General features: G+C 41.4%; 1 protein-coding gene across 11 annotated transcripts in view; it reads right to left on the bottom strand.

Annotated features, from left to right (window-relative positions):
- The window catches only part of LOC146789947 (anion exchange protein 2-like), a 2,390,686-nt gene that overhangs the window by 1,028,542 nt on the left and 1,347,046 nt on the right, over positions 1–15,098 (bottom strand). For all 11 annotated transcript variants that reach the window (XM_085628246.1, XM_085628245.1, XM_085628249.1 and 8 more), the window contains one exon: positions 5,718–5,854. In XM_085628246.1, coding sequence (XP_085484372.1) covers positions 5,718–5,854 — 137 coding nt within the window. The remainder of the gene's footprint in view (positions 1–5,717; positions 5,855–15,098) is intronic.

The following is a 15,098-nucleotide window of genomic DNA, read 5'->3' as shown; positions in this document are numbered from 1 at the left end:
ATTTTGAGAAATTCGCGAGGATTCGTCAACCGGCGCCAAAGTTATTCAAAATAGAATGTTGCGGATTTCCTATGGAAAAGGGGTCCTAACTATAACTACCTACTGGCGACCGCCAGTAGGTAATATATATATATATATATATATATATATATATATATATATATTTTCACTGAAAAGACCATACGTTTCAGAGACGTTATAGTTAGAAATTAGCATTTAAAAAAGCTTTGAAATTCACTGAAAAAACCATAGGTTTCAGTGACGTTATAGTTAGAAATTAGCATTTAAAAAACCTTAGACATTCACAGAAAAAAACATAGGTTTCAGGGGTGTTATAGTTAGCTGGACATTTCACTTGTACAAAACCATAGAAATTCCTCCGTTATAGTTAGTTCTGCTAACTATAACTCGCGCGCCCGCAATGCACTGCTAATGATGTCACATATTACATCATTCATGACATGGTCAGTGACATCACTGATGACATCTCAAATGATATCACTGATGACATCATTGATGACATCATCCACGTGAGAATCTGATACACCTCATCATACACTAGTATAACCTTTCATCACTCACTGTAAAATACAGAGTACCATATTTGAAACCATTGACACACCAATACCAGTTACTACGTACCCACTCACTGATTCCTAAGTCTACACACACAACTACCCATTCAACAACAGAATCACATATACATGCAGTCACTAATTAATAGAACACTATCAAATGCACTTATACACATATATAGACATTGACATATCAGCAGTCATCTTAGTCGGTTATGCAGTCATCCTACTCACTCATGAAAACAATTAATCACACTTACATTTACTCACTTACACAATTATACACACAACACCTCATTTATTCAAACACACAGTAACTCATAGTTAATATGTTAAAAAATCAGCATTACAATTATACACTCATTCATATAGTTACTCTCACAATCACTGACTCTTATATATACTTATTTATATACACCAACTCTCACATACAATGCCTTTTATTTTTTTACTTTGTTGAAGATGTACAACTAAAATATATATTCGCTCACCAACACACAAATAAATACACTCAGTCACCCAAACAACTGTTTCCACATGCACTCTTAAACCTATACACCTAGTCAATCAACCATTCACACATCTATGCATAGAGTTACACACACCCCATCCAACCACACACAAACTCAGTGTCCCATACAAATACTCACCCAACTAATCAATAACTAATATACACACTCATGTAGTTAGCGACCAACTGATGCAGCATGTTATACAACAACAGAGACAGTGATGCACACATTCACATAGTTTAGTTACTAATCCATGTATTAAGTGAGACACTTTTAATTACTCACTTAAACAGACTGTCAGACAGCTACTAAATCCTCCATCCAGACAGTTATATATCCACTCAATCTTCAATACAGATTGATATATATATAATACATATTTAAATGTCAAACTAACCTACATTCACTTAATGATGTCATCAGTGATGTCATCAGTGATGTTATTTGAGATGTCATCAGTGATTTCACTGACCATGTCATGAATGATGTAATATGTGACGTCATCAGCAGTGCATTGCGGGCGTGCGAGTTATAGTTAGCAGAACTTACTATAACGGAGGAATTTCTATGGTTTTGTACGAGTGAAATGTCCAGCTAACTATAACACCCCTGAAACCTATGGTTTTTTCTGTGGATATAGATATATATATATAAATATTACCTACTGGCGGTCGCCAGTAGGTAGTTATAGTTAGGACCACGTTTCCATAGGAAATCCGCAACATTCTATTTTGAATAACTTTGGCGCCGGTCGACAAATCCTCGCGAATTTTTCAAAATAGGTGGGGCGCTACGCTCCGCTCCTACCCTGAAAGTCTCGGGGGGATTCGTCAAGCGGGGGCTGAGATAAAAGGGGGGTCCCAAAACGCGTTTTTCCCATGCATTTTTCCATAGGACCTTTAGACACAGCTACAGCCCGAACGGCTGAACAAAATTACTTGAAATTTGGCAGAGAGGTAGTCCTCAGGTCAAGGAAGTGCCTTTTGTAGGTTTGGTGTAAATCTGTTCAGTAGATTCTGAGAAAATAGCCTTTAAATCAATATATATATCTGAGCCAGCTTACGGTGCGCTTACGGTGCGCTTACCGTACGCGTACGGTGGCGTGCGCGAGCGCGATTCTGATTGGCTGTTAGATCTTAGTAAACATTCGAATCGGTCGAAACCAGGAAGCGGCGGCCGCCATTTCGTGTGTTTCACTCAGAAAAAAAAGGGTGATATCTTGAAAAGGGGGCAAGGGAGAGAGTTACAGACCCCCTAACATTTGTAAGGGGGTCAAAGAAGGACAGAAAAGTACAAAGAAAACATTTATTGATTTTAAAAAAAATCGCGGGGTACGCGTACGGTAAGCTCAACGTACGCGTACGGTAGAAAAAAAATTAAAAAAAAGAAATGAAATGCAGATTTAAGAGTTTAGATATTAGGGGGCTCTAAAAAGAGCCGTTGTGTTTATGAAGTGATTTGATTTTTTAGTGGTACCTACAAGTAAGTACCGATGCAGAGTCTAAGGTTCAAGAGGAAGACTCTGTTCCCTTCATCATTGAAGTGCACACCATCTCCTCTATAAATGTCTTGCATGTCGTAACGCAAGTTGTTGTGGTAAATGGAACCCATACCATAGTCACGGAGGAAAGCAGAAACAGATTTGTTGACGTGCTTTCTTGCTTTGTCAATCTGCGGACAGAAATGATTGGACCAGTTCCATTTTTGCCTTTGGCATATGTTAGAAAACACAAAGGCAGTTTTAGGGAAAAGTGAAAACAGTTGTGCAAAGGTGTCCTTCATAAGCATTTCCAGACCTACCCCAGTCAAAGTGCCTAGGTCATTGCCACCACAGTGCACTATTATGAGGTCAGGGTGTTGGATTTGCATGAAGGATTTCACCAATGGCATCAATTGGTGCCACTTTAACCCTCTCTGACCAATCCATTTAATGTCTACATTTGGCAAAGCAAGGTCTCTCACCATATCTGTTTTCTCTGCATACTTTTCACTCCAGAAGACATAGCTGTGCCCTACAATCCACACTGTGAACATCTTCAAAGGAGAACTGGATGCACTCAGGAGGTGTAATTCAGTAGAATGGTAAAAAGAAATGAAAGACAGTTTGGAAATGGAGGCATACATATTTTTTTTATAAAAAAAAGAACTGATTGGCTGTTTCATACCATTCTAGAATAAAAACTAGGCTATATGTGACATACAAGGGGGAGTATAATCTATAACCCTGCATTTTTATTCCTACAGGACACTCACATTATGAACATAAGGTTGCTAAATTTAAGTATGTTCAAGACCTGGTCCTTTGACAGTGTCTTTTCTTCTACTAAAATTGGGCACCGTGGGATGGCAACTTCTTCTTCTGGACTGATTGCTCAGTTTATCCAGGCATTTTTATGCTCCAGATGAAGACAACCCCATTCATGCTAATCACTTATCCTATTAAGAAGTGGGTTAATTTTGGGGGGGATTTTAGTTTTGTTCAGAACCCAACTTTAGTTTTGACCAATTCCAAGAAAAAGCAAAGAAAACTGAACTTAGCTTAGATATTTAGTAATGATATATATATATATATTCACTGAAAAAACCATGGGTTTCACACACGTTATAGTTAGGAATTAGCATTTAAAAAACCTTGCAAATTCACTGAAAAAACCATGGGTTTCACACACGTTATAGTTAGGAATTAGCATTTAAAAAACCTTAGAAATTCAATGAAAAAACCAAAGGTTTCACACATGTTATAGTTAGCTGGACATTTCACTCGTAAAAACCAATGAAATTTCCCCGTTATAGTTAGTTCAGCTAACTATAACTCGCGCGCCCGCAACGCACTACTGATGACGTCACATATTACATCACTCATGACATGGTCACTGACATCACTCATGACATCACTGATGACATCTCAAATGACATCACTGATGACATCATCCTTGTGATAGAGTGGCAGACCTCCTCTTCCCCTAATATAACCTTTGATACACACATACAAAAATAGAAACTAAAATGTTCAAAATAATGGACATACCAATATCAGTTACAACAACCTATTCAGTAATTCTAAGAACCACATACACATCCACTCATTCACCAACAGTCCTATACAGTCACTCATACATGCACTCACTCATCATATGTACTCATACATCTATACATCCTGTTACACAATGCCACTCATCCATAGAGTTACTCACACATAGTCACTCATGCTAATAAAGAAACAAACATACATTTATTAGCTTATACAGTTATACACACACCACCACACTTACTTCTACGGAAACCTACACATAGTTAGTCTAAAAAACAATCACTTATAGATACACATACTTATTCATACAGGAACTCTTTCAATCTCTCACTGTCACATATACTCACTTATATACACCAATAGTCACATATACTAGTTTAATAGATATGTAGTTACTCATAAAGACACTATTGAGAGAGTCATTCACTCACTAACACACCCATACACACACTCATCCACCCATACAGTCCTGCACACATGTTGTCTTCAACACATACAAAGAGTGAATCACTCATTCATGCACCAATGCACTACATAATACCCCCCACCGAAACCATACAGACACTCAGACTGATACTTAAAAAAAGAACTATTTACCTATATAGATACCCATGAAGCTACTCACCAACCCAGGCAGCCACTTATACACAAAGTGAGAAACTGATACAGATATTTTCATATTTAAACATTACTCAGTAAGCCATGTATTCACTATGATACACTTAATTAGTCAGTTACACAAAAAAATTTTCAAAAAAAAAGCAGCCATTTAGACACTTATATACCCATTTATTCTTCCATTGACCTTGAGATATACATAAATATAAAACATATCTAATTTTCAGAAAAACACACATTCACTGGATGATGTCATCAGTGATGTCATCAGTGATGTCATTTGAGATGTCATCAGTGATGTCATGAGTGATGTCCGTGACCATGTCATGAGTGATGTAATATGTGACGTCATCAGTAGTGCATTGCGGGCGCGCGAGTTATAGTTAGCTGAACTAACTATAACGGGGAAATTTCATTGGTTTTTTACGAGTGAAATGTCCAGCTAACTATAACATGTGTGAAACCTTTGGTTTTTTCATTGAATTTCTAAGGTTTTTTAAATGCTAATTCCTAACTATAACGTGTGTGAAACCCATGGTTTTTTCAGTGAATATATATATATACACAAACTTACTGGGGATAAAAGTACTACATTAGTAGACAACTTAGCATTCAGTTAGTTCAGTATATTTGGTTATTATAAGGTCTCTCAAATTTCGTAATGCTCAGTTTAAGTAAAATGGAGAGGATATTGCTCTCTTTTGTCAGTGAGGGACATAAAGTGAAAAGATAATAGTAATCACTAAAAACCCAAATCTTAGGAAGTCTTTTGACCTGTGCTAACCTAATGGATAAATACAAAGCATTCACAATATCTAGATTCAATTTACATTTGGCCCCTATGCCCTTGTTAATAGTAAATGCTCAAAATATGTCCTGCACTACAAAGTGCCTGTGAGTGTTCTCTTGTGTCTACTGCTTCTCTAAGGGGGTTTTTACAGAAATATTTATGTATTATTATAATATTAATGTAGCTCTCACCTTCCAGGAGCCTCCTCTTTGACTGATGTGGTAGGGTCTTCGGTGTCTCCTCGAAAAAATAATCCTGGGTGGATCTGATCACTGGACTGTGAGCTGCTGGCCTTTCGATTACTGCTATCATCTTCATTCAAAAAGAACTGTGTGTAAAGGAAATATTAATGAAGCTAATCCATGGGGGTTGAGGGCAGTTCAGATTTAAAAAAACTATTGCAATTTCTTAGAAAACAAACGCTCGAGAGAAGAGAAATAGAGAGAAGTACAAGAATCATCTTGCAAGCCACCAAAAAATAAATTAACATAAATGAATACAAAATATGTTACGTACCTGTAATCATGGTACTTTATAAGAGAATCTTCCCAGTGTTTGTAACCTGGTGAACCTTCATTCACATATACACAAAAAGGGGTTTAACAAAGTCAACCCTGTAGGGAAACCAGTCAAGAACATTCCTACTTGAAAAAAAACAAATACTTCTTCCCTCCCTGTTCAACTTCCAATCTCACAGGATAGCCCACTAATGCAGGGACTGCTCTCTATATCAGCTGCACATGGATGTTGATTAGTACCTTTTTCTTGCTTAAAGTCTGTGGGCTCAAATCAGATTTTCAGCTCCCCACTGAACAAATGAGCATGGTACTGAATGATGAACATGGCATTAAGATTGGGGAGTACAACTAAAAGTGTTGGCCAGGGGAAATTTTGAATTCTGTGACCAACCACCTTGTTGCAGATGATACTGACAGGGAATTATATGAATTCAAATGAGTTAAAACCTTCTGGCAGCACCATGTACGAGAGTCTAATTTCCTCGATAACAACTACAAAGAAAGGAACAAAGGTGTCATTACTATAGTTCCCCATCTTTACTAGAGGTTAGAAAGCCATATAGGAGTCAAAAGATAAGTGGGCTAATGGTATGTAGTAAGCCCATGATTCCATGTGGTATGGTTGACGCTGCTAGTAACTGAATGATGGGTATGCCTGAAGGACAGTCTAGGAATGAGCAGATGAACTTTGATCAGATGAAGGAAGTGTTGCAGTCTGTAAGAGGTGCCTATTTATAGAACTTTTGTTGGCAAACTGGGTTGCTGAAGAGTCATATGGGCAACATATCCAAGTTAAATGTTGGGCTTTTGTTCATATCTCACTCTCATCATGCCTCGGTTAAATTGGTAATCTTAAAAAGTGTTTGGGGTAGTCCTAAATTACAAACATTTCATTTACAAAACGTGTGTACGATGTTACAACATTTTGTAATCTTTAGTGCGAGGGAAGAACTCGCTCTGTATGGTGATTTGTATGATGTGCCATTTGCAATGTATTACAAATAAACTGGAAAAAGAAGTAAACAAACTACATGTCCAACTCCTTAATAAACCAAGAGTGTAAATTATTTGCACAAATATATGCCACAAAGGGTATCTTGAGTAATTCAACAATTTTTTCTTTCAAGACCTGGCAGGCATTTAACAATGAAGAGTTTCTAGTGATAACCCATTTCCTAAAATTACTCTAATTGATAAAACATTAGATAAACCTATAGGGATTCTAGATTTCTGAGATACAGTTGACAAATACTTTTTAATCTTTTTGTGTTTGAAACTATTAAACTTAACAAAATGAAATATCTATGCAATATCCCAAAATTATTGCCCCATATTAACAGAGTCACATCCAAAACCGGGGAAGAAAACTATAATCTGCATTTTTTTTAAAACTTGTTTTTATTGGCATTTGTTAGTACAGTTGTTACATATCAATATTGGATCGTAGTGTCATTAAGAACGGGTTTCCAGTCAGGTGATATCCATCTGGACAGTTATAATCACTTTTACTTCAGTTATATGCAATGTAACAGGTGTTTGCCATATCAAGAACAAACCAGGGGGGGGGGGGGGGATCAAACTAGGGGTTGTCATGGACTATCAAAGGGACCAGCCGGACCATATCACATGCGGTTCGTCAGGTAACTGGTGAAGCATCACAGTGGGAACCCCTTGCTGAGGGTATGATTATACAGGCGGACATGCGGCATAGGCGTGGGAAACGGGGCAGCGGGGATAGGAACCCAACCGCTCCCGGGTAGGTGTAAAGTGTTAAGGGGGAGCGTCATCCGAGTGGGTTTGTATCGCGCGTGACTGCGTAGCGTTAGGGGTGGTCGCATTCGCGCCCTGGTCAGCTAGGGGCTGGGACTGTTTAAGTTGATGTAGCAGAAGCGCCCACTCCAAGGAAATCGGGGTTTTACGTATGCCCTTCGCTTCCTCCTCTCGCAGGGCATCCTCCTCAGCTGCGGCCCACTTGAGCACCGCCCCCCTCCATGCCGCCAGCGGGGGGCCCGTAGGGGAACGCCAATGCATAGCTATGCAACGATTAGCCAGAAGGTGTGCCAAGGAGACAAATCGTATGGGCACTTTGTGACGTTTCCTCCGGCCCATTATTCCCAGCGCACAGCACTCCCATGTGTCTAGATGGGGCAGCCCGGTAAGATCTCGGAGGGTCAAACTATAAATAATCTGCATACTCAGAAAACGATAAAGGAGTACTCTGTTCTCTTAAGTTATTTGCTTTGTTCATTTAGTACGAAATGTTCATCTAGTTACTAGGACTTCAGCATTCATAGAGGGTAGAGTCTATGATAATTCCTATGTTTCTTACTTAGTTTGAAGCTTTAGGTGGTGTACCTAGTTCTTTGGCCAGGTTATCAATTGATCATAGCTAATATTAATTCTAATATCAGCTAGTTACAGTTTCTGATACATTGAGTTTAAGGTGTTTTGTTATCATCCAATGATTAAGAGTCAGCCACCAAGTTACCACAATGCATTATTTTTTAAACGTTTTAGGATATTCTGAGTATCATTAATGCAGTTATAAGACATGAGGTAATCTGATAACATCAGGAAGTGGTCTAGTGTATATGTTGAAGAGGAGTGGGGACATGCTAGAGCTTTGGGGTACGCCTGCCCTGATTCTGTAGGAGGATGGGGAAAAATGAACTAGGAAGATAATGCTTGATCTGTCCATAAGGTAGGATGAGATCCAGTCTAGGATGTGTCCTTAAACGCCAATTTCTCATAATTTGAATATTAAAGTTTCATTGTGCACTGTGACAAAGATGACTGAAAGGTTAAGTCATATTACTGCACCTACCCCATGTTTAACTATAGTGATTTTCAGACAGGCCACTACATATAGAGATTATGGTAGAGTCAATTCCAATTCCTGGGCGGAAGCATTTGTATTAGTCAAAAAGTAGCAGGTTTTCTTCAAGGAAATTTGCTATTCTGCATAAAGCTACTCTAACCAAGGAACAAACCATTAGAGATGGGACCGCTGTTGTTTGGCTCTATAGTGTCTAAGTTGTTTTGCCTAACAAGTATTTGTATGTATGATGTCCTGAGTTCCACTGGGAATGTGCCTGTAGCTAGGGAGTCATTGATTACGTTTATTATAGATACTAAAACCAAAGATAACATTTTGAGGGGGCATGAAACCGATGATGAGCCATGATCAATGCGGTATTACCGTAGAAATAGGAGAATCTGGCAACAATTTAAAAAATAGTTTGCTATCAAAATGTTTTAAAATCAAAGCATTAAATCCACCCAGCCCCACTTTCACTGAATGCTGTGTTCCTAGATATGACTGGCACCAGCCTCTCACGAATGACCTATGGTGTCCTGGTGCTAGGAGGGGATTTTAAAGGGGTATGGAATGGTCCCTAAATAGATCTAACACACAAGTTTATTAGAGATTTAAATCTACAATGAGATCAACAATTAAAGACATAAACATTTCATCAATCAATACATTTAAGAAAGAGAAACACACTTTTTTTTTATTTTAACGTTCCCCAGTTAGTTTCAAGACTCATTTCACCTCTTAATACATATTTGAAAAAAGAGTTAAACATTAAAAAAACTTTACAGCACATCCTTCAATTTACTGGATAGTACAATAGTTGTATTGCTTCTTTTATTTGCATCATCAACTTCATTTTAGTTTTTAAAAAAAAGAGAAAAGTAAAACAGAAAACAATACAATGTTTAAAAATACTTTAAATGAAACTTAAGGTCATCTTTCAAGATAACTCTCACTTCTTTCAGACGCCAGAGGAGGCATGGACCTAGATTGAAGAGCGCCCCCTCCAAGGCATAGGCTGAAATCAACAGAGACATCACACAGGGATCCCCCAAGGGATCGCTCCCCAAGTGACATCAGGAGAAGAAGAGACACCTACCCATCGGGACACACAGGGCATGGGGGACACCCTTCCGCTCTGAGCCCCGAAGGGGTACAATTCACGGATTCCAAGGAAGACTCAACAAGTGTTAAAACTGAAAAGAATCAACCCAGTGACCGAGAACAAATCGCCTCTGACCTGTCTGATAAGGAGTACTCAACAGATGCAGAAGGTGACCACCTGCTTTTCCGAAATATTAGCCGTATGGAAGCATCAAGTCCCGAGGTCACCAACCAGGATATTCCACAACAACAACTACTCAACAGTGGCGAAGAAGGATGAGATGCTGGGGCCCGAGTAACAGTAAGACGGAAGTAAAGGCCCTCTGACATTGACACATTAAGCCCTGGTGGGCGACTAGACTGGTATTGAGTTAAAAAAAAAAATCTTCGGTTTGTTCATAAAAGATTGACTTGGCGGGAGGGAGGGGATACAGACCTCTCAGGCTTTACCTACGCCGTTGTGGTCCAGTTGATCAGTTGAGGAATGGGAGTAGGAAGCGGGAGAGAGTGGGGAGGGAGGGGGTTCGTTGGGAGTTTGAGGAGACATTGTATTAGATATGGTAATGTTCTTCTTGTTCGTAGCCAGTCACCGGGATATCAAGATCTGGGACAGGGAAATGGGCGACCAGAGTTGACACGAGACTAGTCCAAGCCACCACAGAGGATAATTTAGATATGACTACAGGATGAGGGAGGTTACTCTGTGTTGACGTAGAACATCAATTGACTAGGGAACAAAATCAAGAGGGGGCTAGTGTTTGCTTTGTTCACCTTAAGTTGGCAGGGTATGCCCAGACGTGGGTCCCTTGCTCACTTTGCCACTGGATTCAAGCTAGCCTGGCTGATAAGGGGTGAGTGTCCGAAAGGTTTCAGCGCTCCGTCCATCATCTCCTTGTGTTTGCTTTGTTCGCCTTAAGTTGGCAGGGTATGCCCAGACATGGGTCCCTTGCTCACTTTGCCACTGGATTCAAGCTAGCCTGGCTGATGAAGGGTGTTACCCAGAAACTGGTCCCAGGATACTTGTTTCCGGTTCAGGAAAGAACTGGCTTGGCAGTTCGGGCTGGACTGTTCAGATGAGGAACAGGGTCAAGACTGATTTGCATATAGCTGAGTCTGAACTGAGGTGGCAAAGTGAGCTAAAGAATGATGATGGAATCAACCCAGATCTGTGACAGTGGGTGGCGAAGTTACCTAAAGAATAATGATGGATTCAACCCAGATCTGGTCCTGGGATGAGTGTCTGAAAAGTTTCAGCACTCCGTCCATCATCTCCTTGTGTTTCCTGGGGAGGGGGGCATACACTACACTTGCACATGCTGGATTCTCAGCCGGATCTAGGGGTGTCGCCATACTAATTTTAAAAAACATCTCCTTTTCATACGAAAAACATTTGGACAGATCCAAATGGCACATATGGCGCAGTGCAAGAGACTTGGGGTAGGAGAGAACTCACTCCGATTAGTGTATATGCTGCCCAACAACTACAGACTCAGACTGGACAAAGTAGATGAGATACTCCTCGAGTCCAGACCTTCCACACATATAATAGGGGCCGACTTTAACGAAATGACAGATCCAAGCGTAGATCACTCAAGCATAAGTGCAGGGCCATGTGAACTTACCCCCTTGGCTGAGTTTCTGCTCCTTGGGTCTGACCGATCTCTGTGCCGACTTCACCTGGTTGACCGTGCTTATTCTTTTTTTTCATGTGCCCATAGAGTCTTTTCTCGAATGGACTACCTCTTCGCACAGGCGGGAGAGGTGGAGACAGTGGAAAGGGCAGAATACATAGCAAGAGGCATATCTGACCACTCGCGCCTCTGCTTGACGGTGGGAGGGGGAGCGCATAGACACCGACAGGAGTTGAGGCTGAATGCTTGGGACCTGAAGGACAGGTAGGTGGCCTCTAGGATTCGAACTGATTCTGAAGTGTATTTCCGCAAAAACGAGGCTCAGTAACTTTGGCAGTGACCTTATGGGAGGCCTACAAGACATTGTTACGGGATAGAGCACAATATATAATAGCTATCAAGAGGAGGGACGAGTCCCACGAGATTGAGGCCTTACAACATAGACTCTTGGATCTGGAGAGGCGTATAGACCTGTGCTGACACTCATATGCTTTGCCAGACCGCAATAACACGTAGGGAATATCGGGCGCTGGTGGAACAGGAGGTGAAAACTCAGCTCTAGGCCTCTACACATGGTTGTTACAAAGAGGAGACACACACGACAGCACCAGCCATAGCTGGTGCCTTTGCCCGGTACTATACAGAACCCTACAAAGCCAGATCGCTAGCAGAGGACTCCCAACTCAGTAGCCATCTTAGCGCAATTGATACCTCCACCCTCCCAGGAAGAGCGAACAGTTCTTGAAAAAGACATCACCCTGATGGAAGTTATAGATGCAATTAGTAGCAGAAATCAGGGAAAACCCCAGGTCCGAACGGAATCCCGGCAGAATTTTTCAAATACAAAGGTAGCTTACTAGGCCCACACCTTCTAAATATGTACCTTGCAGCACAAGACAAAAGGACACTCCCGCCAGATCTCTGTAATGCTACAGTGGTAGTTATCCATTAGCTGGGAAAGCACCCCACGGACTGTGGGTCATATCGACCAATATCGCTACTCAATGTAGAGACAAAGATCCTGGCCTCCATCCTCGCCACACGCTTGCTACTGGTAATCACATTCCTTATTCACAGTGAACAATCAGGCATTAAGCCTAAATGAGCTACGCGCTTCAACCTCCATTGTCTCGCCAACTGGTTAGATACGGAGAAGGGTAGGACCACCCCACATGTTTTCCTCTCACTAGATGCCAAAAAGGCCTTTGACGCTGTCCATTGGCCGTACATGCGACAAGTCCTGTTAAAGTTCGGATTTGGTGCTGTTTTTATGCCTTGGCTAGAGTTAATATACACCACCTCGAGAGCCAGAGTGCGAGTCAATGGTGTGATGTCGGCTGCTTTGCCAATACAAAGAGCCACTAGGCAGAGTTGCACTCTGTCCCCTTTACTGTTCGCTCTTGTATTGGAAACACTGGCATGCTTGATTAGGGCACACCCTGAACTGAGTGGGTTCAGGGACGACGCGGGGCTCCATAGGTACGAGCGGCTCACACTCTACACTGATGACATACTGTTGTATTTCACCAACCCTGACAAGACACTTACCCCGATCCTGCAACTATTGGAACATACAGTAGACATGCGGGATATAATATTAACTGCGACAAATCCAGCCTCTACTCGTGGGGGGGACTCTGGACACCCAAGAGATTCCAAGATCCCTTAGAATAGCCCAGGAAGGGGTCTGCTGTCTAGGCCTATACATCACCACTAATGAAATGGTGAACCTTAACCAGAACATTAAACGAGTCCTAGAGGAATTCCGCGAAAATTTGGGAAGGTGGAGACGACTTCCTCTGACGTTACTGGGCAAAGCCACCATGTATAAAGTTATTACACTCCTGAAACTATTCTACGTACTCCCACAACATACTGCAGACTGCCATAGACAATTTTCGCAATGATTAATGAGGAACTACACACACCTCTGTGGTACAGGGGCCACCCGAGAGTGGCTCTGCAGACATTACATCGTAATAAACATAATTGGAGAATTGCCCTGCCTGACATACAGTCATTTTACAGGGCAGCACACCTGTGGTAATTAACGTATGGGGACACATACCGGGAAACCGCCCAACCTATGTACTGGAAAGGCTCCAATTCCAGAAACACAAATATCTTTACCACATTTATGGGGGTGAGAGAGTCCGTTGATTATTACCAACCACCCCAAGAACAGTAGAGGCCTGGAAGGGAGCAGAACGGCAAATGCAACGGAACAAAAGACTAACTAGGGGGACTCAACTCTGGGAGGGTGTGAGAATGCCGGAAGTAGGTAGGCTCTAAGGTTTTAGGCACTGGAACACATTTGGGATTTCCAGACTAGGTGATATTTCAAAAGAAGGAGCCTTGATCTCTTTTGACATGCTCCAATCTAAGTGCCAACTGAGTGACACCCAGAGATATAAATATCTTCAGCTGAAACACGCCTGGAGGGTGGGAAGGATAGATGCCACTGACATCCCCGAATTTGCGCCCCTAAAGGGTAGACTACTACAGGAGGAAATACTCAGTAAAGCACTCTCATGGACATACAGAATACTAATTAATATTATCCCTGATAAGCTGAAATCCCTTAGATCCAAATGGGAAAACACCCCAGGACTGTTAGATGATATTGACTGGGAATCTGCCATAATGCACCCAAGAAAGGTGGCTATCAAGTTACGACTTTGCTTGATACAGTTCAAAATCCTACACAGGGTATATTTCAACAGGGCACGCCTACACACAATGGTGAGAGCGGAGACTCTTAACCGCCTACGCTGCAAGACAAAACGGGGTACATTTATACATATACTTTGGGAATGTCACCACATTTAAAACCTACTAGCTCCAGATACTAAGGGAGCTGAACGAGATACTAGGAGCACAGCTCCCCATGGATGCCAAATACATTCTATTGGGGGTTCCTCTGAAATAGATTTCCCCTGCAGTAAACTCCTATTATGTAACTTAGGGTTGGTAGTTGCAAAAAGGGGTGTAGCCCGATACTGGGGATCCCCTAATCTCCCTACACTGATAGAGTGGAGATATAGCAGGAATCTATATATGGTCGCATGAAAAAATTAAGGTGACATATAAAGTGAGAGGATGCCCAAAATAAAGTTCAGTAAAATCTGGAACCCCTAGTTGAACTATTACAGACTCAGGGTGGAGGGGAGTGAAGCCCACCCACCCACACGCTAAGGCCTAGAGAGTGAGAGGAGGCAGAATTTACTCTTTGCCCCATCCCCAGAAAGCCCACATCACCAGGTAAATTAGTGCTTGCACCACGTTTGCTGGGGTCTGTGTCCTATTTCCAGATATGTTTAGGTCAGTCTGCTGACAAATCCGCTTCATCGGACCCACACTCATGCACCTAGTGTGTATGAGTGGGCTCAGTGCATTTTTAAGTGGAGCTCTTATGTTCTGTTAAGGCATCACGATAAGGGACTAATTAAGGTATTGACCAAATTCGTAGCCAAAACGTCTGCATCATTAGGGTTATTACAGTGT

The sequence above is a fragment of the Triturus cristatus genome, chromosome 10 (assembly GCF_964204655.1).
Source record: "Triturus cristatus chromosome 10, aTriCri1.1, whole genome shotgun sequence".
Lineage (NCBI taxonomy): Eukaryota > Metazoa > Chordata > Amphibia > Caudata > Salamandridae > Triturus > Triturus cristatus.
This window is presented reverse-complemented; position numbering and strand designations above follow the sequence as displayed.